The sequence below is a fragment of the Numida meleagris genome, chromosome 8 (genome assembly GCF_002078875.1).
Source record: "Numida meleagris isolate 19003 breed g44 Domestic line chromosome 8, NumMel1.0, whole genome shotgun sequence".
In the NCBI taxonomy this organism is placed as follows: Eukaryota; Metazoa; Chordata; class Aves; order Galliformes; family Numididae; genus Numida; species Numida meleagris.
Genome location: NC_034416.1, coordinates 5,160,781 through 5,186,789, shown reverse-complemented (window position 1 = coordinate 5,186,789; position 26,009 = coordinate 5,160,781). Strand labels below are relative to the sequence as shown.

General features: G+C 47.0%; 1 protein-coding gene across 6 annotated transcripts in view; it reads left to right on the top strand.

Moving 5' to 3' along the window:
• The window catches only part of ATP11C (ATPase phospholipid transporting 11C), a 52,161-nt gene that overhangs the window by 6,000 nt on the left and 20,152 nt on the right, over window positions 1-26,009 (top strand). For 2 of the 6 annotated variants that reach the window (XM_021406608.1, XM_021406609.1), the window contains exons 1-15: window positions 4,336-4,464; window positions 10,054-10,173; window positions 11,755-11,844; window positions 15,764-15,844; window positions 16,844-16,951; window positions 17,650-17,778; window positions 20,006-20,109; window positions 20,520-20,570; window positions 21,188-21,252; window positions 21,875-21,956; window positions 22,312-22,462; window positions 23,367-23,564; window positions 24,922-25,083; window positions 25,282-25,439; window positions 25,707-25,778. In XM_021406608.1, coding sequence (XP_021262283.1) covers window positions 4,351-4,464; window positions 10,054-10,173; window positions 11,755-11,844; window positions 15,764-15,844; window positions 16,844-16,951; window positions 17,650-17,778; window positions 20,006-20,109; window positions 20,520-20,570; window positions 21,188-21,252; window positions 21,875-21,956; window positions 22,312-22,462; window positions 23,367-23,564; window positions 24,922-25,083; window positions 25,282-25,439; window positions 25,707-25,778 — 1,685 coding nt within the window. In that variant the 5' untranslated portion in view covers window positions 4,336-4,350. Of the gene's footprint in view, window positions 1-1,142; window positions 1,197-3,656; window positions 3,760-4,335; window positions 4,465-10,053; window positions 10,174-11,754; window positions 11,845-15,763; window positions 15,845-16,843; window positions 16,952-17,649; window positions 17,779-20,005; window positions 20,110-20,519; window positions 20,571-21,187; window positions 21,253-21,874; window positions 21,957-22,311; window positions 22,463-23,366; window positions 23,565-24,921; window positions 25,084-25,281; window positions 25,440-25,706; window positions 25,779-26,009 lie in introns of those variants that run through there. The other 4 variants (XM_021406614.1, XM_021406610.1, XM_021406613.1 and 1 more) reach the window with 3 other exon arrangements.

The window sequence follows — 26,009 nt, the reverse complement described above, 5'->3', positions numbered from 1 at the left end:
ATGATTAAATATCACCACAGGCAAGCTGGGAGAACCTCTGCTCCTCTTATCTCTGCGCAGACTGTCTTCTTTGTGCCCCTGTTCTAATAGCCAAGAGATTGCAGGGCTGTGAGCACTCCAGCCTTGAGGTTCTGTGCCTGCCGGGGCTGAGAGTCACTGCTGGGGCCTTTTCCACAATCGTGCTTGTGTCAATAGTGAGCACTGCATGACCTGTGTGTTGGTGGGACGGGCCTGCTCAATTGCGTCTTGACCACGAGGACACCGTGCCCATCAGAAGACGTGTCCTGCTGATGGGAAGGCAGGCAGTAAGTTCACTGCTGGTAATTGTAAGCCACTTCTGGTAATAATGATGTTGTAGAACCATTTAGGTTGGAAAAGACCTACGAGGCACCAGGTCTAACCATCACCTAACACTACAAGTCTGCAACCAAATCACATCCCTGAGTACCACACTCGCCCACGTCCGTGAAGAAATTCTTCCTGATATCCAGTCTATACCACACAACTTGAGGCTGTTTCCTTGTATCCGATCACTTGTCATCTCAGGAAAGTGATTGGCAACAGCTTAGCAGGTCCTTACAGAGAGCACCAAGGCCTCCTCTCAGGCTGAGCAGCCCCAGTTCTCTCCGCTGTACCTCATAACTCTTGTTTTCCAGTCCCATCACCAGCTTTATTGCTCTTCTCTGAACCCTTGAGCAACAAGAAATCCTTTCTATAGTGAGAGACCCAAACTGACCACAGTGCTTGAGGTTGGGCCTCACTGGGTAGCACTGTGTGTGACCAGCTGGTCTCACGCTATTCACAGCGATACCCTGTGATATCCTCTCTGTTGCAGTTTTGCTTTCTCCTGGTTCTTTGCACGGTATCTGCAGGATGGCTTTACTAATGCAATGCAGCCTATCTACTCTCCGTAACCACTGCACTGCAGTTTGCTGAATTATTTTGGCTTTTCTGGCATCTGACCACCAGATTGTTCACTGGCTGAATCAATGAATATTGCATCTGGTTAGCTAGTACTTTGCTTTTTGCAATACGTGTGGCTCCGGGATGTGCGTGGATCTGTTACATGGATTGCAGTCACCCATTTGTGGTTACAAAGCGATGCTTTCCCTGCAGTGCTGGTCTGCCTGGCCCTGGTGCAGCACCTGAATTTCTCCATGCTGTGTGAGGCTGATGCCCGCTGCAGCTTCAGGAAGGTACTCTGCTTGTGTTTTGTTGCTTTTTGTTTTGCACAGGACTGGTTATCTTGACCTGCAGTGCCTTTCCTCCTGCTGAGTGGTGGGAGGATATAGTGAAAGTGGTCCTCAGCCTGTCCATATGGTGAAAGCCTTGGATGCTGCCTTTACCCCTTTTCTTCCAGTGTAATCCAGTGGTATGCAGGTGTCTGGGAACAGATTTTGTAAAAACAAGAGGGGGATAAAAGACATCACTTATAGCATTGCTTCTGTGTTTTCATCCTATGGGCACGTGGGTAGGGTTGTGGCAGACCGGTCCTGCAGATTTCAGACCTCACCTTCAGGGATGCCAACACTGGACTGTGGCCAGAAAGTTGTCTGGAAATCTGGTTTAAAGTTGCTTTGTCACAAATGGAAGGGAAAAACATCAATATGCATTTAAAATCTCCTTTCACAGACTGTCCTGGATGTGAAGTTGCTGCAATAGCAATACATCTGCTTTCAAAATGTTCTGTACTCTCTTGCTTTGTTGTACCTTGTATTGCAGCAGTCATAGGCTGTAATTGAAACTTGCCTTAACCAAGAACCTTATCGAGCAGAAAACACCTCATGATTGCACTCCCAAATACAAATGTATATGTGCATCTTTTTAAAAATCTTTGTGCATTAAAATGTAGGTGCATTAAATATAGATATAGGTGCATTAAATATATATAAATGTAGGCATTTGCTGATGGACTTTCTCTTGGGCTTAGCCAAAATCAAGGGAGCTGAGTGCCAGTGGCTGGCACAAGGTGCCACGTGGTGGCAGGGAGCTGGTACGGGATGGGACTGGTACAAAGGCAGTGGTCCTGGGCCAGGCTTTTCCTCCTCTCCTTCCGCTGCCAGAGATGAAGCCTGCAGTGAAACCTCAGTTTGCATGCTGGCCGTGGAATAGTCCTCTCCAAGAGGTTTAATCAGAGCTGACTTGGGGTGAGCTCCTCGGGTTGTCCACGCCTGCAGGGGGTGGGTGCTCTGCATGTTTTGTTTAGATTTGCTGTTGTTTCCCCACTGCTTTCACCAGTGCTGTTGCTCACCACGCTGTGCCATGAGGCAGGGAAGGCGTAAGCTGGGGGAGCTGACCCTACGTGCTTGCATGTGGGTGCTTCCTGCTGAGAGAGCGTGGGTGCTCTTCAGAACCAATACCCCATAAGTGGCTTTTTAGCTCATTATGCAATAACTGACGTGCAATTTGAAGTAAGTTTGGGGGTCTTTTTTGGGCACCTGTTGCATGTCATTGACTGCAGTCATTTTTCTTTTTCAAAACTTTGGTCATTTTGAGGTAGAATTTCAACTGAAGCTGATTTAGACTAAAAGCATGCCCACTCTTGACATTCAGCTGTAATTGATAGCATTTGTTGTCAGAGACATTTGTTCTGTTCTCCTTAATGGAAGGTTAATGTGCTTATCTTTGCTGTGGCTGTTTGTAAAGGGCTTTTTGTTTTTCTCCTGCAGCTGAAATCAAGGCTGAGCACCTGGGAGGCCATCCTGGTAGGGCATTTGGGGAGCAAATCAGGCTCAGTTTTTTTTTTTTTCCAGAATTCCAGTTCTGCCTCTTCTGTAGCCTTAAATGAGCAGTGCTTTGTTGTAGGCTTCTAGCTCAGCTGAAGTTTGCAGGACTTAAGAGGAGGGATCCTTGGCGTGGCCCTGGTTTTGCTGTTGTGGGGCTGTATCTGGAGGGGTTGGTAATTTCCTGCTGTGTGTCTTGGAAGAATTGGCGAGCAGTTGTCTTATCTGGCCTTATCTTCAAGTATGCTGTGTACAATTTCTAAGATTTTTGTAAGGCAGTTGCAAAGTGGAAGACAGGCAGTGCTCACTTGATAGATACAATTTGTTTAAGTATGCTGGGAGACACAGATCTGCAAAACAGGAGCGCTGCTTTTTTTGTGCAGTAAAGGATGTGTAAAAGCTGAGTAAGATGTGCAACAGGCAAGACCAGATGATTTAAAGCATTTCTTAGCTCTTGTGATCCAGACTATTTTCAGCGGTAATAAAAATTTAAGTGCTGCTAGCGTATGGTGAAGCCGTGTACTGTTGCCTGAGTTTCAATTGGCTTAAAGTGGGGGGGGGGGAAATCTCACTGCTGGGAAATTAAATGAGGGAAATACAATCCACTTCATGAGCAGCCCTGCCATCTTTGATGATGATTCCCATGTAATTCCTCCCTGGGGCTGGAACAAAGCGTGGCCGTGGGGCTGGGCAGTGATGTAACGTCCTGCGGGGCTGGGCAGCCGGGCTGCATCGGCCTCAGCTGCAGCACTGCTTTCCTGGCTTGGAGTTGTGCACGCTGGATTTGTTCTCTCTCGGTTGAAGGAGGTTATTTTTTTTTTCTTTCTTTCTTTTTTCTATTTTTCTTTTTTTTTTTTTTCTCTCCCTCTTCCTCCCAGCTCACCTCTTCTATGAATGCTTGCTCAGTGAGGGCGCGTTTGTTGGCCAAGCTAATTTTGTGGAGCACCTCGTTTTCAGCACTTTTTGCTGGGCAGCTTCTTCCAAATGAAGTTGAATGGATGGAAGTGGGACTTTTCACTTAACAGATACCATTCCGGTGAGTGCAGGGTGGGAAGATCGAACATGCAGGGAGAGGAAATCTTGCATGTGAAGAAACTTGTCCTGATAGCGGTGAGGACAGAAACACCCTTCTTCCTTTCCCTGTCTAGGGAAAGAGGCTTTGGGGTTGGGCAGGATGGGAATGGCTGGGCTGCATGTGCTGTGAGTCACCAGGACCATATCCCGGCCAGGATGCTGCCCTGTTCTCCCACACACAGCAATACTACTCGCACCCTGCTTGCTTCCATGGCTATGATGCTGAAATCCCTTGTGCACCGGCATCCCAGCAGGCAGCTTGGCTCAGTCCTCAGCTCCGGGAGGCTTAAGTTCCCATGGATGAGCTGATTTCCCCCTGCTTCAAACCCCTGACGTTGTGCAGCTGGCTGTGCTCAGCCCGCAGGCTGTGAGATCCCGGTACTGCGGATGGGGTAACGCGTGCTGGGCTGGATTGATTCTGCTGCTCTGCTACCCAGCCTGACGGGAACAGGAGCCAAAAGGATTTCCTGAGGATAAACAATTACAGGCCACGTGTTGAGGGTTTCTTTCTCGCTGGGCTAATTGCTCTGCTCCCAGTAGCTGTTGTAGCCGCATGTGCAGCCCAGAGCATAAATCTGGTTGCTGTAGTGACCCAGAGGGGAAAATACTGCGGATGGGATCTGGGGCATCTGGAGCTGCTTCTGCCTGGGAGCAAGGGCTGAACCAGGTGATCTCTCCATCTCTTCCCCCTTCCTCCCTCCCCCATTACTTCTGTGTAAATGTTTTTCTGCAGAGCAGCAGGGGCAGAGTTAGAAGACAACAGCTTTAACTTGGTTAGAACAGAAAAAACTTAACCCCAAGAAGCAGGGGCAAACAGGCAGGGTCCCAGCAGCTGGGGCTGTGCGCCTGGGTGCCCAGGGGCTGCTCTCCTGCAGTCAGAGCTGGGACAGGTATGGGTGGCTGGAGGAGCATGGGGTTACAGAAATGTCACCAAGCCAAGAAGCGTACCATGGCATTTAGCTATTAGTTGTTGTTTCTATAACTGAAGAACTGAGGCTTTCAAAGGACCAGGAAGCAGCTAGAAAGCCAGCAAATTATAGCTGTTTGGACTGATGCAAGCACTGACAATTGCAAACTTTGAGCTTTTTTTTTTTTTTTTTTACCCAGTTTGCTCTTTTGCTAATTTTTGCCAGAGCAAATTGCTGCCTGTGCACTGGAGAGCTCTCTGCCTTTCTAAAATAGCTGCCCGCGAGCAGACGTGTGTGCACAGCGTGAGCTGGGAGGGGAGGGGGAGAGGTCTGGAGGAGGGAAGACCTCGCTGTATTTTCTTTGTGACCGCTGTAAAAGCGTTTGGGCTCTTGTTCAAAATCCTTCTTCTGTTCTCAGCTCTGGAGTGTTCCTGCGATACTGAATTTGAGATGCCGGCAGCATGCTGGTTGAACTTTATTTTTGTCTGCCAAAAAAAAAAAAAAAATGCTGCTGCAATGTGAAGGAGGGTTTTGTAACCCTGGCTCCTGCAGGGCAGAGGGAAGAGCTGAGATCCTGAAAACTTCCAGAGGGCAGTGGTTGTGCTTGAACAGTAGCAGCATACTTTCCACAAAATAGCGGCGATTAAGTAAGGTTTTCCCAGTTGGTATCTGCTGGCTTTGGTCTGTTAGGCTTTCTGCATCACAGCTGATCCTGACTTTCTGCAAATTGCTGCTGAGCTGAAGCTGTAATTATGGATGATGTGGCATGTGTGCTGGGAAAGCGTGGTGCTTCGTGATTTGTGGACAGCCAAAAAAGCACCCGAAAAGCTCTTAGGCCTTTTCCCCCCCCGTAGTGCTTCATGTCCCTTGGGATGGAACACGCTGACCGCCTCCTGCTCTGGTTAGAGCAGGCTTTTTCCATAGCTCAAACTACCAGGTTTGGAGCCAAAGGGAGTTAATTAAAGGGCAGCGAGTGACCCGTGAAGCTGCTGGCCGAGGGGCAGGATGGCGGCTGGTGGCCGTGAGGCTGAGCAGAAGCATGGGTGCTGTGCTGGGGTGCCCAGAGAGCCTCACCGGGATCTCCCCAGCTCTGCTAGAAGCCACAGGCGTCTCCTTCCTCTGCCACCAGCTGATGCCTTGTATCCCTGCCTGCTTCTGTCGCTGTCCTGTGGGATATGAGGAGATGACCATGCAGTCCCGCATTTTCCAGCCCATGCTGGTGAGGGGACAAGCTGGAGGCCCCTAAGCTGAGAGGAGTGGGGCAGACCTCCAACCTCACGCTGCTGTAACAGCACACGTGGCCAGGGCCTCTCATTAGGAGAACTAAGGGTCACTGCCTGTGTCTGGCTCCTCTCACGGCAGATTAATCAAAGCCATAAGTGCTCTATTTCCAGGCTCTTTGGCACGGCTGGCTTCCCCGCATGCGCTTAGCGGGGCCCGTGCCGGCAGGGCTGCCCCCAACGATGCTCCTGGGGCTGGGCTGTGCTTCTGGCTGCAGGAAAGGGCTGATTCCTGCAGGGGATTTATCTGGAAAGGAAAAAAATGCTTGGGTTTCCTCTCTCCACCCTTCTTACATCTTTCAAGTAGCCCTTTCCCTTGCCCTCCGCACCCTCCATTGCTATCTGTGCTTGTATCGCTGGCTTTATTTGCTAAATCAGCTTTTCCAGGAATCTTGGTTGATTTGGGCTCTGCTCTTCCCCAGCCCATTGTCCTTGCTGGAGGTGACTGCCTTACCCATGGGTGCGTGCGGCGAGGCCGCACGTCCTTAGGACAGGGAACTTTGTGTCACTGGGCTGTACCCTGGCTTTCATTTAGAAAAGTGTAATTTGGGTAGGGGATGCTCTGCTGGAGCACACCTTGTCAGCCCTGCTGGGGACAAGAGATGAGGTTCGGGTGTTGAGCCCCCTGCAGCACAGTTGTGTGCTGACTGTGCTACCCCTGCTTTTGGTGAAGAAGTGTTATTGTTGTTGTTTTTTTTTCCATGTCATTGGTCCTTTTTCCACTGTATTGTCCTTCCATGCTTTTTACACTTGCATGTTGCTTGGTGGTCATTGGATGGACCCCCTGAGCCCCTGCTCAGAGCCACTAGTGGTACTGTTTTCTTAATTTCCATTTTCCATGTGTTTAAATGGCATCTTTCTGCCATGCTGTGCTCCTGGCTATCCCTCCTCTACGTGTGGCCACCCAGCAGAAGTCACCTTGGTCCCGGTTCCTCTGGGTGCCCTAAGCTTTGCTCAGCTCCAGCTGTTTGTTGCCGGACCTCTGGGCGCGCAGTGCTGCAAACGCAGGGATATTCCCCTTAGGACGGGGAAGGTTATCAGCTCTCACAGACACGGTTGAGAGTGCAGTTGATTCAGATCGGTGGAGCTCGCTCTGTAAATCAGGAGATCTGCCTAGCATGTGGTCCGTGTGGGTAAGCGTAGCCTTAACTGCTAAATTATTAAGTGTTTTGTCAAAGCGTTGCTTGTACTCATGCAGAAGTGACTCAGTGCAGAGAGTAATATAAAAATTGGCAAGAAGAATTTCAATTAAAAATATATTGGTTGGGTAGAAGGGCTGAGCAGGCGGGGAGGTCGGCGTGCTCAGTGCTGGTGCGGCTGCCTGGCAGTTTGAGGAGGTTTTATGAGATTTGTGGGGGCTTTCTAAAGTTGTACGTGTGTTCTCCTTGGTTCTGAGGATAAATGAAACAGAACAGGATGGTTTGGGAGTTGTTATTTTTGTTGGCATTTTTTTTTTTTTTTTTTTAGTAAATCGTGTCTCCTCTACTACTTCTGTGATACGTGGAACAATGCAGGAGTGATTAGACTTTAAACTATTCATGAGATCTAAGCCGAGTAATGTGGTTTAATCTTTCTTCTGCATATATTTAATATAAGCTGTGATTTCATTCAAGAGGTTGAGCTTTGTACTTGTACACTATAATTATCTCTGGTTTTAGGAGACAGCTTTTTTTAATGCCTGTGGTTTTTGTTAGATCTGCTTCTGTGAGTTATTTGTCTTTACTATGTGGCTTGAAGATATCTTCAGCACACATGAAAGGAATTCCTTTTGATTAGTTTTTGGTTTATGTGCTTCTTGCAACCATACTGAATCAAATGTGTTTCTTTTCCCCCACTACTTTTCCTGACAATAAAGGAAGCAGGTAGCACAGATGCTGGTTTCCATAGCTCACTTCTGCAGAGCACGAGTTCATCTTGTGTTGAACTTGGTCTTTGCCATTAATTTTTACCCAGGTTTGCTAATTTTTACCAAGATGACTACATGCCAGCCTGTTCCTGTGCAGGGGGCTGCAATAGTTTCTGTGAAATTTGGAAGAGCCGGTGAAGGAGTAGGAGGTGTGCAGATGGAGAGGGAGAGAGGTACAAATTTAGGCTAAAGATGTTGGGATTCCTGGGAGCTGAAAGCTTAATTCTGCCGTCTCTATGTGGTGCTCTGATTGCTTCACGTCATGAATCCTGTTGGTAGTTAGCTGCCCCCACCTGGCCTGCTGTCATCAAGCAGTAGCTGTTCCCAGCTCATCCCAAAAAAGTTGTGTCATGGTTTTGTGATTTTTGGTTATTGGTATTCCACATCATAACATCATGTAGTGGACATACCTAGTTCTCAGAAGAGAAGGACTACTACAGTCCCCACGGCACTTTGCTCCTTTGTTACCATTTTCCAGCCGGAGGGAAAAGATAGAAGTTCGCAGTATAAAAACTTGCAGATCACGAGACCTCGTCCCTTTTTCCGCCGTCTCTCGTCTTGGCAGCACCTCGCTCTCCAGCCGTCTTATCGTCGGTAGTAGAGTAAGGCCTACCTTGACTTTGGGACATTCTCTCTCTCTGTGTTGGATTTATCAGCTTAAATTGTAATTATATTGTATTATAGTGTGTTGTTTTGCATTCCAATATCTTATTTAGTAAATTAGTTTGTTTCTCCTCAGATTGTTGCCGCTGTTCTTTGCTCTCAGGGCCATCTCCCTACCCTTTTCCCCTTTCCCCTTTTCCCGGGACGTGGGCCCTTGGGTCCCCCGTCCCCTTTGTCACAGAATCGGGCCTAACGCCCGTAAACCGTTGACAAGTTGATAGCAAAATGCTGAGCCTCAGCTGACCTTCCATGGGCATATTGATAGGTGAGCTTTTAAAATTCGGACAACATAAGAAAATAGCTGTCATCCCTGATGCCTCCTTTTCAGAACTGCAGGCTTCAGACAGTCAGCCATTCTCTGCGAAGAAAAAAAAAGCCACTCGAAGATGTGGGACACTTGGGTTCCTCTAGAATATTTAAAAGGAATGTGTTTATCTGAGTTCCCCGTGGTGTAAGGAAGCTCTGTGTGCTATCAGGCACTCGCTTGTATCCAAGGAATATGTGCTTTTTTTTTCTGTTGGAATTAAATTTTTTGAGGAAGGATGGTAAGGGGAAAAGAAAGTCTCAACCCCTTCCCTGCCAGTCTGCATATTCTATGATTTTCACAAAGGCATGGCACTCACTTCCTAAATCTCCTCTTAAGCCTTCTCTGAGTGCTACTACTAAGACTCAGCCATCAATTAGTGACCTGTAGAGCTGGAGCTGAGCGAGCACTGCTTGCCCTGGGCATGGGGCTCCTCGTGCCAGTGTGCACCCACTGTCTGTACCTGGGGAAAAGTTGAGAAATGTTTAACAAATGATTAAAAGAAATTATTTACTGGCAGGTGTGGGCTGCGGATTGGTCCCTCCCCTCTGAGCCACGTGCCCAGGGGTCTTTGGGCCTGCGTGGAGCAAATGAGGCTGAGGTGCTCTGCTGCTTAAGCAGAAAAGCCATCCGTTCTCCTGACGTTCTGTTGACATAACTGGCATTTGTATAAAAGTTAAAATGTGCGCTTATTCTTTTAAAATAAACTTTCCGTGCGGTGAGTTTGTCATGAGAAGCTGTCTGCTTCGTTATTGCTGTTTTTATTTTGGACGTAAAATAGCATCCAAAAATAGCATTAAACTCTTAAAAAGTTCAATCCTGAGTCCACGTCCTGAGGGAGGCAGGGAGATGTTCCAGGTGGGCTTGAAGGTTTGGCAGGAGAAAAGCATGAAGGAAGGTGCAGCTTCTTCCCTTTGTGGGGCCCTGGGGAGAAGCCTGGAGCGTGAGGCTTTGCCTTGAATCACAGAATCATTAGGCTTGGAAAAGACCACTAAGATCATCCAGTCTAACCATCAACCCATCACCACCATAATGTGGCCAACTGGTTTGGCTGAAAGATTCCCTGCTGTTGGTGGGGCCAAGAACTTAACTAAAGGACAACCAGAAGCTGGAAGCTGTTGATACAGATATTAATTTGTTGGGGTTTTTTTTTGAGCTAGAAGCTGAAAGTTGCCTTTCCTTGTTGCCCCAACAGTGTGCCGGGGAGGAGAAGCGGGTCGGAACGCGAACCGTGGTGGTCGGGCACCGGGCGGTTTCAGAGGCAGATGCCTACGTGGCACAGAAGTTCTGCGACAACAGGATCGTCTCCTCCAAGGTAAGCTCTCCTCTGGGCTGGATGAGAGCAAAGCGCCTGTAAACTGGGCTACTTACTTACGGTTTTTAGGCATTCCCTTTTTGGGGAAGGGGCAGGTTGGGTGTAATGCAGCACGTGAGATGACAGCTATTTAGATTTGCGAAAGGCCGTGGGGGTTATTTTATAAATGGACGTATGCATATGATTCCCGTGGTTTTTGTTTCATGGGTTTTTCTCTCTTCAAGCAGATTAAAAATAACCATGCTTGCTTTATCCCTTTGGATGAAAGGGGAAACATTCATACTGTATTAATGTAGCTTTTGTTTGTTGTGGAAAACTGATGACACCCGTCTACCTTCTGCTTAGCTTTTTCCATGACATTCATGAAGCTCTTTCAAATGATTTGAAGCCGATTCAAGTAAAATATCAAACAAGTGGCATCCAATATTGTCAACACAGCTGGATGCGTGTTGTGTTGCTTAGGAGCCGTGATGCTGAGCATACTGTTAAGCTTCTACTGTGCTCGAGCTGTACGGGCTTGCTTCTTCTCCTGTCTTTATTTATACAGCTTGGATCTTGTTTGTACTTTTTGACTCCGTGCTGCATTTATACTGGGGACAAGTTTAAGGTCTAAATACTTTCAATGTGTGTAGCATTCCCATTGACTTTTCCCTGACGTGCAGGAGTGGTCCTTCAGAGAACACCTTCCCATGCGTCAGTTGTCTCTCCGATAAATTGTTTGTTTTAGCACTAATTCTGTAGTTCTTCTCTGATTTATTTTTGAATATTGTGCCCTTGTTCTTTTTTTCCATTTGCATTTGCTCACGTGGACTCTTCTTACGTGACCAGTCTGTTTTCTAATTAAATGAACATTGGTCTCGAGACTTGGCTGCTTAATATTCATTGTTTACTCAAAGCACACTGAGAGATCAGATATTAGACCCGTTGTTTTCCATGTCGTTCTTAAATTCCACATTTTCTAAGCAAATGATTCAGCTGCATTCTTAAAATGATAGCGAAGCGCAGCCTAATAACGGATCTGCGTGGGCAACAAGGTGTTTGTCTAAGCAGAACAGCAGCTCCAAATTTTCTTTTAATTTGGAAAAAAAGCTCTGCACTGTGCATTACCTTTTCATTACCTTGTGTCTCCTGAAATGCCTGTGTAGAAACTGTTTGTTGAAACAAATCCTGCGGTGTTTATCTTTTTTTGCTCTCCACTGTCTCCAGCTATGAGGTTTGGGTTGTTTTAACAAAATAGAAACAGTTGACTAACTTAGAACCAACAAACAAAAAAGCCCCACCTAACTCAAAAACACTTCCAACTGTTTAATGAAGCGGTGGAGAGGGCCAGAGTTTGTGATGTGGTGGTGGAAGTAGATGCCGGAGCTCAGCCACAGCTGCATTGTGCCCATCGAGGGGGATGGCAGCAGTGGTTCTTGTACCTGCTGCCACAGTTTGCCTCAGTTTAAAGAGAGAACTCCTGTCCTGTCACATGCAGATACCTCCCATTTGCAGCCCACAGTAAGCCCTGTGTCTTGATCTCTTTGTGCTGGCACTTGGAAGCTGTGAGGTGCCCAGCAGCCCGTTCCTCTCTCCCCGCAGTACACAGTCTGGAACTTCCTCCCGAAGAACCTCTTTGAGCAGTTTAGGAGAATTGCCAACTTCTACTTCCTCATCATCTTCCTCGTGCAGGTAAGAGCTTTCTGCACTGAGCTGGGTGCCGGGGGTGTTTCTTTTTACATAGTGATGGTAAGCACAGCTTGAGCACCAAGAATGAAGCTGAAACCTGCCTCTTGGTGCTTCTAAATATGGTTCTTTTCCTTGAAAGCTGTGTTATAATTCTGGTAAGCCATTCAAGGCAAAATAACAATTACATTTTGGGGGCCTGCCTGAGGCAGTGTTCAAATGTCTGCTGAAATGATTTAAAACCATCTTAACTCTTCAGCCATTAACATCAGTCAGCCAGTGAAAATATGTATGGTTAATGCTGCAGAATTAAGGTCTCAGATTGTGGGTTTTTTATCATCTTTGTTACTTTTGCTCTATAACAACATGTGTTTTCCCAGGTAATATGACGTTCATGCATCTTAATTACAGTGAGTTTCAAGGCAGCTGGGGGAGAGGGGCTGTATTCAGTAAAATTCAGAGCAGGCGTAGCATGAGCTTTGGGAATATGAGGTTCAGGATGCTGTTCTCCACAGAATGAGTAACAGATTTTATACACGGGTGAACTTCTGCTCTGCTTTGTGGCTTCGCTAAGGGACAAGCTGAGCAAACCTGAATATTTGTTTTCCGTTCTGTTAACCAAAAAGAAAAGCAGGCTGTCAGAATGCATTTCTGGGGAAGGGCTGGGGAGTATGGAAGAGTCACCACAATGCATTTACTCACCTTTTATACTGTGTACTCAAGCACAGGGTTTATCAGACACCTTATTGTAGGGCTGGTATTGAGGCATCAAAAATCCTCCCCCAGCAATCTCACAAGTAGCACCGCAGAGCTGCTGCAAACAACCTGTGTTAAGATGGCATCTCTGGCATTTTGTTGGGTCAGGTCTCAAGGTATCGCTCTCCCTGAGTCTGCATGTTTAAAAGACCTCGCGTTTTTATCCTGACAGCAACGAGTTATGGTTTATGGCCATTTCAGCAGCTGCAAGAGAAGCAGGGGATCCCAAGGTGACGGCTGTGCGCGGCTCCTGGCAGCGTTGCAGGAGGGCAGCTAACCCTGGCATCAGCTGCTTGCCATCGCTTGATTTTACTGGCGTCGCTCCCTCATGTCAGAGGGAATTTGTAACTTGGCTGGCACTGAAGCAATGCCCTGCAGTCGGGATGTCCTCATGGAGATGGCCTTTTAGTGATGTGGTGTTGTGTTTGGTCTGCTGACCCTCTGGACGTTAAGGACACGGCTTGCTCTTGATTCTGCTTACAGGACTCGCCGTAGTTTAGCTGCTTGCCTGTTTTAATCACAGATATATGTTGGTGAGAGAAAAGTCTTGCTCTTCCTCCTTGTTTTCACTCTGTGAGTTATGATTGCCTCCAAAATAAGGAAGCAACCGTCATGTTCCATTAGAGGGGGAAAACCCAAACCCAACGGAACAAAAATCCCACAGCACTAACGCACTTGCTACCCTGTAGAGTCCCCAGTGGCCCCTGGCCCTCATTGTTCTGGGGCTGCTGGAGCCTTAAAAAGAAGCACTCACAACGATTCTAGTCACTTATATCAATAGTTATAGCGTGGTAAATGGCATCTAAAGCTTAAATGTTAATGTTTATCTTCAAATTACCTTAAATTATTAGAGTTGCTACAAGTGCTGCTTTAAGAACATAGCCTGGCACTGCCTGCTGCTGAGCTCCAAATTCAGCTCTTGGTTGAGAGAGAGGCAGAGAAAGTACACATGTTAAACATAAGATGCTAATTAGTGCACTAACAGGGATACAGATAACTGTTTCGTTGGCGCTCCTATTGCAACACACAGGGGAAACTGAGTCAGCTCCTGGAGGAAACGGATTGCCTAGATTAAGTGTGGTCAAGTGTGTTTGTAGAGAGACCAAGCTGGCAGCAGTCAGCTTATTTAGGAGGTGCCAGGATTGAAAGATGTTCCTTGTGATAAAGATGACTTCTGGATTGTGGTCTTCGGTCTTGTAAACAATGAATTTGGAAGAAACTGTTAAGTAACAGAAGGATTTTGTCACTTTTAAGTGGATCCAAATTAAGCTGTTGAAGTCCCAAAATATCTCAAAAATAGCTTCAGAGGAGTTTGCCTTTGATGGTTTGGCACGCAGCTCGTGCATCCCTCTGCTTCCCACCAGCAGCCAAGGAAGAGGAGCAGTGTTGAGCTGTGGGCTGCGTTGAGAGTGCAGCAGCAACTTCCAAATACATCAGTAGGTTATTCCAGGGACTTCGTCCAGTACTTGTGTTTATACCTCTATAATACAGCATTTGTGTGGAAATTATACTGTTTGTTAAACGAATACATACAGCTGCATGCTGTCCAGTGCAGAAAACTCTCGTGGCGTAGCAATGAGAGACTCAGGGAGCCCGGGGCAGATATCTCTCAGCTCTCCTTTGTTCTGTCCACTTGCAAAATAAATTTTGGCTGACTGACCCATGCTTCAGGTGGCCATCTGGGCGTGCCATGCTCTGCGTGACGTGTCTGTGATTCCCATTGCTCACTTGAGGCTCTCCAAAATGTGGTTGCTGCAGCCTTCTGTTTGTAAACTGTGATGCTCATTAGGATGAACCTGGGGTTGTGTTCCTCAAGGACCTGCTGTGCTTACTTTGGTTTGCCCTCGCCCTGCTTAATTCCCACCCCTGACATACGCTCCACGTCAGCGTTGTTTGGCACTTCTCAGTTTAGGCCCAGTCATGCTGAGTAAAATTGTGCAGCATTTCAAAGAGTTAATTTCCATGCAGCTTGCTCCCAGTGCTGTGCATAAGGCAGCCTGAAACAACAAACATACAGATGCTGTTGTTTGTGAGCGTGCTTGGAGAATGCAAACAAACAGGGCATGACAAAGGCCCTTTGTGGGACACAAAGCCTTTCTGCCCGCTTCTCAGTCCCTTTCCCTTGCAGTCCTCTGCATCTGCTTCCTGTGCTCCCTCCTGTCCAGAGATGCCAGTAGAACAGCCCAGTTCCTGTACCCTGGGGAAGCCCTGAGGTTGCTTTGGTCCCTGCACAGTGTTTGAAGTGACGCTGGGAGCAGCGCTGCTGGCAGTCCCCAATGGCAGGAGTCGTGAGGCCTGCACAGATGGATGGCTGCGTCTCGGTGCACCTCATCTCAACTCTCTGTTTGCTTTTGGGCTGCTGCCCTCCTGCTGCCAAAATGACGCCGCCGGCACTGAGCAGGCACAGGACACCTGCCTTTGGACACGCTCAGCTGTGAGGTGAAAGGCCGTGTGTGCTGTCTGCTGGGAGAGGACACCTCCATGATGAATCTCATCAGTGGGGAAGCGGTGCAGCTCCTCCTGCTCTGATGTGAATCCCTCCCGATGATGAACGTGTTCTGCTGTTTTTCCCCTTCAGGCCAAGTCATGATGCTGTCAAACAAACAGTGGTTTCCCGCAGCCCCAGGGTTTAATTAAAGTTGAGGAGGCTCTGCTGGGCTTGGTTTCTAGAGGGCTCAAGGCCCAGCATTGAGTGCTGTGCCTAGCTCAGGGACTCCAACTACTGACCCTCCTGTGATCTCTGTGCTGTGCTTAAATTATGCTCTGAACTCCGCATCAGAGCCCAAAGGCAAAATGGTTTATTTAGATGTCTGTATTCCATTTCACGGTGTATTTCCTTGGTAAATTAGGCTGGTGCTTGTCACTTCTAGCATCTCAGTGTCAGTGGTTCAGGAGGACTGGTGCCGCCCTCCTGTTCGCAACTGCCCATGATTTGGGGTTTGCATGTGCCCACTCTTCACTGTCAAAGAGGATAAATGTTTTTTCTGAGGCTCAGTGAGAAATGAGGTCATCTTGCTCTTCACATATGGATGCTGCTTCTGTCCTATCCTCTTTCCCTGCCTTGGTTCTTTCTAAGTGTACCAAGCACTGTTCTGCACCCCTGGCCAGAGTTCTTGCTTATTCTGCTGCCCGAAGCGTGTTGTCACCAGTCTGCTCTTACTGTCTGCAGGTGATAGTGGACACCCCGACCAGCCCGGTAACCAGCGGCCTTCCTCTCTTCTTCGTGATCACCGTCACAGCCATCAAACAGGTACCAGCAGTAACTGGGAGAGGAAGATAGCCTTCCTGTAGGCATGTTCTCGTGCTCTTCACGATGTGTGTGACAGAGTGAATAATCAACGTGGGCTTGTAGAGTTTGGGAACCTCTTCTCAGAAGGTCTCTTCAAGAGACTGCGTGCTGAGTGTGGATGTTGGTGTATCTTGTTTGGCAGTGTAAAACATCCTCCTCCATGTATTGTTGAAAGTGAACTGTGGTAGATAGCAAGGATAACACTGCGGCTGCTTCTCTAGGTCTGACTTTACTTGAATTTTTTTTCTCTTAGAAATGTTCTTGAGCTCTTTGCAGAGTACAGAGATGTGCTCCAAAGACAGCTAGTGCTCTGCTGCCTTGTTGGTAAATAGAAGGGACGGGTTCAGTTTAAACTCAGCTACTTGAAAACATGTAGTCCTCTTTCTTGTAGTGTTGAAAGACCTTTTTCTCCTATCACATGCACATGTGCCACTCTAAATTTCCTCTGCAGAAGTACTAAATAATAAGATAAGTTTCTTCTGCAGGGGCCAGAGAGGGAGAGCTAGAGTAAAATCCATCTGCTTCAAGTATGAATGTTTTATTCTTTTAGTGAAGACTGAAGAGGAAGAGACTTGTCCTGCGTTACCATAGGAAAGAGTCGCAGGGTGCTAAGCATATTATTCATATTATCAGCCTGTTCTTGCCAACACTGAGAATAATAGAAACACGTTACAGTAATTTAGCTGCTCATTGCATGCAATGCATATAGATTATTTTTTGTGTGTTATTTTAATCTGTTCTGAATCTGTCAAATATGCATATGAAGTTTTTAAAGTAAATTGATTCAGTCTGAGCTACTCTGGTTGATGTTTAGTCAGGCATGAAGGAGTTCTGAGGACTGTTTAACTTACTCTTTTTTTTTTTTTTTCCCCTCTCTCCTTCTTTCTCCCTCCCAATGCATCCTATTTGGTTAGTTTACTGCTCCATTACAAGTTTTGTTGCTTGTATTTGTGTGCCTAGGGGTACGAGGACTGGTTGAGACACAGAGCTGACAATGAGGTGAACAAGAGTAATGTCTTCATTATTGAAAATGCAAAGCAAGTGCAGAAAGAGAGTGAAAAAATCAAGGTAACCATTAACAGAGAATTCAGATGTAGTTATCACCAAAACAGACCAGACTCTGGGGTCTGTGATAGATGCTGGTGCCTGTAGCAGGGATGTGCTGTGGTCTCACTGAGCTGCACAAGGTTTCTCTGACTTTTGCGTGAGCTGCTCTGAGTCCTTCCCGGTTAATAAGTGAAGCTTCCTTTGTTTGACTGCTTTTGAGAAGCTGTCTTGCAAAAGCTGTGCCTGCGCTGACAAATGACAGATCTGTCAGTGTTCCGCATTTGTCTGGGACAGGCAGTCCTCTTCTATTTCCAACTCTCCCAAGGACACCAGGAAAGCACACCGGCTTTGACGTTAATTTATCACCCTGCACTTCAGATTAGTACAGAGTCTCTGACTTCATCAAGATTCAGCAGAGAACTGAATAATAGTGGTGCTGCGTGGGCAGGCTGCCTTAGCGCTGGGTGGTGTCGACCCCTGGGGCTGTGCTCTGATGCTGGGGCACCTGCATGGCATGGGGCTGTGGGGCTGGCTGGTGGGGTGCTGAGCAGGGAGTGGGCTGGTTCCTGTGAGTAATTTTGGCTTTTGGTCTTGATCTTGAACACCCTGATTCCTCTTATAGCCAAGGTGATTTCTTCTAGGCTTTGAGAGGAGCTAAATCTGTAAGCATCTAATAATATCAGAGAGGTTTTTTCACCGAAATGTCTCTCTTCTTGCAGGTTGGAGACATAGTAGAAGTGAAAGCAGATGAGACCTTCCCCTGTGACTTGATATTTTTGGCCTCAAGTAGTACTGATGGGACCTGTTACGTCACTACGGCGAGTCTGGATGGCGAGTCAAATTTCAAGGTGATGGGGATGGATGGGCAGCACGCAACCAAAGCTGGTGCTTGTGCTCTGTGTGTGTGTATGTGTGTGTGTGTGTGTGTGTGTGATGATTAATTGGAGGATGCTCCTGCAGCACCCATCCCCACGGCCATGGCTATATTTAACATCTCCTCCCTCCGTCTGTTCATCCAGTGAGTCAGCAGCCAAGTGCTCTGTGGATTGTTTGTTTTTTCTTTGTTTTCTTAAACAGCCATTTCTGCTGGCCCTGCCCCAAATTGATTCCCTCTTTATCAGAATAAATATCTATAGCTAAATAGTGTCAGTAAATAATTATAAGGCTTAGCTGCACTGTTGTCCATCCTAGACAATGTGTTACTGCTTTCCTGCTCCTATCACTTGTCTTGAGATCTGTTGCATAGGTAAAGCAGCAGCTACAGCTGCTTGAGCTTATAGTTCTCTTTTCAGTACCTGCCAGCACTGCTATTATTCAGTGGAGATATTTTGGTGTGATTTGGGACTTTCTGAGACACTGTGTCTTGGCTCATTTGATTTGGGGAATTTCTCACCAGGGAGCAGAAAACTCCCTCTCGTTTTTGATTGGCTGTTTTGTTTTTTTTTTTTTGGTTTGTGTTTTTCTTCTGTTGGTTTTTGTTTGTTTGCTTTCCCCTTCCCTGAATCAGAAGTGAAATTTGATATTAGTCTTGCTCAGGATGAATCTCCTCTTTGATGTGTTTCCTTTCTTTTTCTTTTTTTTTTTCCCTCTCTCCAAGGGAAAGGAACAATAAATTTACATTGGTGAGAAGACATGAAAACTTGTTTGCAGCTGTGTTTGATGAACAGTTACACAGATATTAGCAGCTGCAGGAGCAAATGTGGAAGTTACTTTGAAATTTCATGATACTTTCCAGCACGCTCTGAAGTCAGGGGGAATACCAGTGTTGGTCTAACTGTATGGGGTCTCCAACTGGTCTCTTAATTGGTGGCTATTAATTAGTGCTGACAATTTTGTGTAGGAGCTGATGCAGTGTTGATGTACTAGTGAAGAGGAGTACAGCTTTGGAGTGGTGTGAGGCCAAAAGTAGATATCCATGTTAAATAGGCAACTGCTTATTACTGTCAGGTGCCTTGTATGCAAGAGTTACATTTTTCATAGTCTTGGCTCTTACTAACCTGGGTTTTTAAGCAGAATGCTAAATTTCTATATTAAGCACTGTGTTTTCTCAGTTTGTGGATTCCTGTTGGTGAAGGGGAGCTGTCTCCTGTTTCTTGACGAGATTAAGGTGGAGACTGAGTTAGAAGGCGCAGGGGGGAATAGAAAAGCAAGTGCTGTTTGGGGAAACAGAGCTAAGATTAGGAACCAGGCTGTGCAGGAGAAATGGGGCGAGGGAAGCACACGCAGGTACTCACAAAACCTCCTCCACACTGGTAGCAGTTGCCGACCTGTTGGGTATTTCTCGGGGCCTGTCAGGTCGTGCAGACAGGAAAACATGCCTAGGAACTGGAGCACAGTTATAAAATGGATTGTGGCAGGGCTCTGTCTTTGCAGCATGAATCTTCAGCTGTATGTTAACTAAAAGAGCATGTGTTTTTTAAGTAGGCCGAGGGACTGTGGATGTAAAGATGGTGGGAGTGATTAGGAAGCTGCTTTGAAGCATCATTCAGTAATTGCACAGTGTCCATGGAGACAGGAGCAGTGGATGCAAAACTTGGCACAGGGGCCTGATGTGATATTGGGCATTGCGTGGACGGTTCTGGGCTGCTTCACGGGAGCTGTGATTTATAGCAGAAGCGTGTGTGCTTCCAGTACAAAAGCCCAGGCAGGTCACCAAGCATTCAGGTGGGTGTTTATAGCATCACGACCGCGTGCCTCGTGGGAGGAACTGCTGCACTGTGCACAATGAGAGGAACACAAATGAGTTGAGGAAGCTCGTTAATAAGTTTGTTGATGAAGACGGATTAAGGCAGCCTGGCGCACAGCCTGCAGAGGTTCAGAGCCGCCGGCAGCTCCTATAAATAGTGCTTGCAGGCAGTGCACGGATCCTCGTGCGCTTCCTAGTTAATTGTGAGCGATGGAGCTTCACAGCACCTAAAAATAGCTTTGGGGCCACTAGCACTCAGCCTGCTCCCCCGGCGCTGGGGCTGGCTTCTCCTTACCACCAGGAGCGTCCCGGGGGCACAGTGGGGAGATGTGGGATGTTGGGTGAGGGGGGACCCACCTGAGCTGAGCCTCGTGTGCCTCTCCCCCCAGACTCACTATGCAGTGCGGGACACCAGTGTGCTCTGCACGGATGAAGCCATAGACTCCCTCACGGCCACAATCGAGTGCGAGCAGCCGCAGCCGGACCTCTACAAGTGAGTGTGGGCATCCTCACCGCTCCACTGAGCCGCCTGCCCTGCAAGGCTTCAGCCTGATCAGTAGCAATAAGTTATAGTTCACTAAAGCGAGCGGTGTACCTTCCAAGTAAAATGCCTTGACTGGAACTGCTTCTAGGATTTGGCTGTCTCAGTTGTTAAGCTCTTTGGAAAGGAGGCTTGCTGTCGTGTGTTTTCCTCTTTAATCCGGGTGGGCTGGGGGGGGCAGGCAGGGGCACCCGGGCTGGGTGGGCTGTGTGTTGGCCCTGACAAAGCCTTCACCTCTCAGCTGCACAAATTTCTATGTTAGTTCCCATCTCCTGATGATGCTTCTTCAGTGCATTTGTAGTACCCTTTTATAATATTAATGTGTTTGTAATACAAGATTCTCATGTATTTTTTAATTGCAGATTTGTTGGAAGGATTATCATTTACAGAAGCAACCAAGAGCCCGTAGCCAGGTTAGTCTTGTAGCTCTCACTGCCCCCTTCAAGGATGCTGGGTGTCTGAACAGACATCTACATCGCATTTCCAGGGTCTGGATCCCAGCATTGGGCGTGCAGGGCCACCACGCACGTGCATGTGGACTGGGGCATTTCCAGCCTCCTTCACTGATTGTCCTGAGCCCTGTTAGCTGAAGAAGGGGAAGCAGCCGAGCATCACGAGTAGGATGTTCAAAGAGAAATAAAAGCACAAGTGGAAGCAATATCAGCGGTCATCTTGTGTGGTGCTGCTGACTGACTGGGCTCAAATGGGTGCACTTCCAATGCTTTTAAAATCAGTTTTTATATAAGTACTGGAACTTGTTAGATCTGTACACTTGGTACTTATTGCTCCAAAACTTCACTGAGAATCCACCATTAAATTTGGAACTTTGCACACTGAGGATAATTTGCGTAAGATGTAATGGAAATAGAGGTATGTAAAGGGAAAAACAGGCAGAGTCATGCAGTGTCCCATTGAAAGTGCAAACAAAGTGATAACTCTAACAATCATCGGTTTAGCTTTATAATTTGTCTCTAGTGTTTAAATGGTAAAGAATTTTGAGTGATGTTCTATTATAACCTTTCATTTTTAGGTCTTTGGGTCCTGAAAACTTGTTGCTGAAAGGTGCTACCCTCAAAAATACCAAGAAGATTTATGGTGAACAGTTTTTAAAAATTATTATGATTTAAATTGTTCTGTTGAGCAACGATGTTTGTCATTATTTATCACTAAATCTGGGGAGGGAAAATTCTTACCTGCATCCTGTCTGCCAGAGCTCTGTGGTTGTTTTGCAGTTGTATGCCAGCTGACTGCTTACAGAGCTATGCTGATTGCAGAGTTAGGGGATGAAACGTGGAGGTGCTGCTTATATCTGCAGTGCTGCCAAGCTGTGCAGGTTGTGTTAATGCACCTAAGCAAGCTGTTCTTTGTGTCTGGGTTACATAGAGCAGGGAGTTGTTTCCAGCTCCTCTGTTAAATGCTTGTGCCAGCATCACAGGTCTAGACACGGGTAATTTAGGATGAAGGCTGTTAGAGAAGACTGATGTTTTTTCTAACTGTGCGTGATCCTTCAGCTGCTGGTCAGTGCTCAGGGATACGTGCAATTAACATTACTTAGCAGGCACTGAGCTTTCTGCAGTCGAGCAGCCCCTGGGTAATGCCAATTTCTAGAACTGGGAATCGAGTTCCATGTAAACACTGCTGCCCTTGATGGCTCGGTGAAAGCTGGGTCCCTTATGGGTTGCGAGTCCCTGATGAGTTCTGCTTTAATCCTCTGCAGGAGTGGCAGTCTATACTGGAATGGAAACGAAAATGGCTTTGAACTACCAAGGGAAATCTCAGAAACGCTCTGCTGTAGAAAAGTGAGTATAGCAGGCAAAAACTGGTGAAAGCTGTTGCTTCCTTCATGGATGATTTGCACAGAAAGAATCCTCTAATCTGCCGCCCTTTGTTTCAGATGCTTTCTGATTTTCTGTGCAGTCTATGTGTTTGATTAAGCATATCTTTCAAGGACCTGCATCATTTAGTAGCTTTTTTATTTAAAAAAAATGTAAGGAATATTAAGTTATATGAACTGACTGTGAGTATCAGCACTGTCAAAAGCGCTTGTCCTGTAATTCCCTTCTAAAGAGTAAGGAAGGCTTGTTCCTGCTTATTTGCATGATTTTTCTGTATGAAAGTAGTTGCAAGAATTTTAAAAAGAAACCTCTTTTTCAGATCTATCAACGCTTTCTTGATAGTGTACTTGTGCATCCTATTGAGCAAAGCTACTGTGTGCACGACTCTGAAATATGTCTGGCAGAGTAATCCATTTAACGATGAGCCTTGGTACAATGAAAAGACTAAAAAAGAGAGAGAGACATTCAAGGTAAATGGATTTGTATTTCAGCACCTCCTCCAGCTGTATTTATTCTGACAGTTTTATTTAATCTGATCATGTCTGCTGCCAGTCCTGTGATGCCTGCTTGCTCTTTGGAAGCGCTGTCACACGCTGCAGTCTCTCTTGTTGTTCGTGTTTGTCTGCTGTCTCGATTACTACCTGCCTCTCATGCTTGTGCGCAGTGATGCTCGCAGCAAGGCTGGCACTAACCCCGCTCGCACGCTGCTGTCCCCATCACCCTGGGGGCAGGCAAATGTATGCAGGCTACTGACAGCAGGAGGATAACATTGTTTCCACCACGCGGAGATATTACATAAATGCAGCAGCTGATTGAACCTGGATCCTTATCTGAACTTGAGCTATCTTTCAGCTTTGAGTAGATAAACTTGAATTGAGGCCATGTCAGCCAGGTTCTTAAACTTGCCGAGACGCATGCAGCCAAGCCTGAAAGAGTGAATGCGAGTGGGTGGGAATCAGCTGATGTGGTTGATTGTTGAGTAGGACTTCAGGGATATCACAGAATCAGTGCTTGATTGGTCTCAAACCACTTGCTGCAGATACCTGAGATGAGAACCAGCTTGTAGCAGTATATTCTGAAAATGAATATATGTACCTGAATGAAACGTATATTTAGTCACTTGGAAACAGCACTGTGTGCTCTTCTGTTATACTCTCGTATGCTTGCAGATGGCAAGGAGATTTTCTACATCACAGGAAAGCACAATTTGGTCCCGTGTCTTAACTGTACTCAGTTATTTTCAGAGGGCTTTTTTCTATTGAACCTTTAAAGAAATGCTCTCTAAAATCTCAGAGGTGTTGCTATGAACTGTCTCATCCCCGAGTTATGCCTGACAAGCACAGACTGCATCTTCTTCTTGTCTTTCCATTGCAGGTGTTGCGGATGTTCACGGACTTCTTGTCCTTCATGGTCCTCTTCAATTTTATTATCCCAGTCTCCATGTATGTTACAGTAGAGATGCAGAAGTTCTTGGGCTCCTTCTTCATCTCTTGGGACAAAGAGATGTACGATGAAGAAATAAAAGAGGGAGCGCTGGTGAACACCTCAGACCTGAATGAGGAGCTTGGACAGGTCAGAACAGGCTCCGTTTGCATCTGCTTTGAGAGACATCCCCGTGTTGGCAGGGGAGCAGCAGCACAGGAGGAAAGGCAGAAGATTTTGCTTTAGCCACCAGCATGCACACCGTGTACTGTCCCCTCCTGCTGTGGTGGCTGGTGCTTCTGGTGGGGGTTTCTGTGCACCTGTAGGTTTCAGTGCTGTGCATCGCTTGCTCTCTGCAGTCTGATGGTTCTCCCTACCACAGCTGTTGGGAGGTTGCGTTGAAAACAACAACAGGCAAAAGATTTACAAAATGTTTGGAGTGTTGACCTAAGCTGAGTATCGCGCTATCGTTACAACACTTCTTATCAGTACGCCCTAAACAGAAAATAAAAGCCTTGCTGCATTTAATTAAGGCAAAAGAAAATCACTTCTTGGCGTGGAGCAGGACAGGAAGAAGATCGATTACTGGTTTTATTTCAGCGCTATAGCTCTTGATAGCTCTGAAAACCAACTCGTGGGCCGCTGCTGCTGGAGTAATGTTCTCCCTGATAAGAAACCTTGTTGTGGCAGTCACTTGCCATCCCAGCAGTACAGGGCTTCGGCCAGTTTGGTGGCACTTTCCATTTAACGTGATTCTGCTTGCAGCACAAAGTGGATAAGGTTATAAATAGTGTATGAGGGAGGAGGAACTGGGTCATGCCAATTGTTTCCATACTGGGGAATATCAGGCGCAGCACTTAGCGTGTCAGGATGGTTTGCTTTCACTGCTTCAATTAAAAATTAAAAATTCTTTGTCTCTTCAAGGATTAGCAAAAACGCCTGCCCAGTCATCTCTCTGGGCACACAGTGCACATGCAGCCATGCTGCTGCTGGCTTTGCTGGAGCAGTTATGGCTTCTCTTTCTGAGTGTGGGGTGTGTACAGTGCCTCCTGCTTCTTATTTTGCTTTTAAAAATATTATCAGTTTGGAATAGCAATTACTTGCGTGCATAATATGGCACCAAGAAGGAAGCCCTACAGGGGAGGCAACAGACCTGCAGCAGCAGCCGTATGAGCGCTGGGAGCCAGAGCAAAGCAGCCAAGAAGTAGAATGAGGGAGAACAAAGGGCCTTGAAGGAGGTTGTAGAAGTCTTTAGGAGCTGCCTCCTGACACCTGTGCAACGAATGGGAAGGTGAAGGATGAGGGAAGCAGTAGAATTGCCCAGTAGTGTAACCCACACAAGGCACCTGCACGTTTCTGGGGACCAGGTTAGGAAAGCAGCAAGGAATTGGCACAGATGTATCAAAATGCCCCAGCCTTTCAGTTTTTGGAGGGCTGCTTCCACATGTGGCCCTGCCGCGATGATGGCTGCAGCAGTGCAGTGAGGTGGGTGTCTGCTCGCTTCTAGGTGGAGTTTGTCTTCACCGACAAAACGGGGACGCTGACGGAGAACAGCATGGAGTTCATCGAGTGCTGCATAGATGGGCACAAGTACAAGGACTGCATTTCAGAGGTGGATGGCTTCTCGCAGGCTGACGGACCCCTAAAATATTATGGCAAAGCAGAAAAGGTGAGAAATCTGCGTCTTGATGACCACTAGGGTTTTGTTGGTGGCTCCAGACTAGGTCAATACATGATTTATTACTGCTGAAGTTGTGGGGAGGGTGGTGGATTTGAAATACATACACACAGCAGTGGTAACCAGCTGCTCTGAGGGGGATGGGGTGCACGGCACGGAGCTGGTAACGGGCCCTTTCTCCATCCCTAGAGCCGAGAGGAGCTGTTCCTGCGAGCCCTGTGCCTGTGCCACACCGTTCGGATCAAACAAGCAGACCAGGTGGATGGGCTGATAGCACATCCCGAGTGCAAAAACACCTACATCTCCTCTTCGCCGGATGAAATAGCTTTGGTGAAAGGCGCTGAAAAGTAAGAATCCAAAGGTGTTTTGTTTTTCTTGTAAATCTGCTGGAGACGCGGAGGACCGTGTCCTGAGCCTGGGCACCTGTGCAATGCGGTGCCCAGCTCCCCAGGTTTATGAGAGTGGTGCCAACATGTCAGAGCTGGCTCTGCAAACAGCTTGGTAACTTCCTTCCTCTCCTCACCAGTACACATCTTGAAATGAGAACTCTGTTAATATATAACACACGCCAATGGGTGCTCTCAATGTTGTTCTGTCCTCTTGTTTATTGACAGGTATGGTTTCACTTTTCTAGGACTCGAAAATGATTTCATGAAAATCCGAAACCAAAAGAATGAAACTGAAATGTAAGTGCCACAGGGCGTGGCAGGAATATTGCTGCTGGGGGTTGGATGGGCTCTGTTCAGCTTTATCTCCCACGTGGGTTAAGCTCGGTCAATGTGGTAAACCAGGCAAGGTCAAAACTGCTCAGGAAGGGCTGTCAGACCAGTTAGTGACCTGCACAGCCCCTGCTCCTTTGTGCAGTGAGCAGGCTGAGGGGCTTGCTTGCAAAGGCCTGCTGTCAGTCCTGGGGAAGC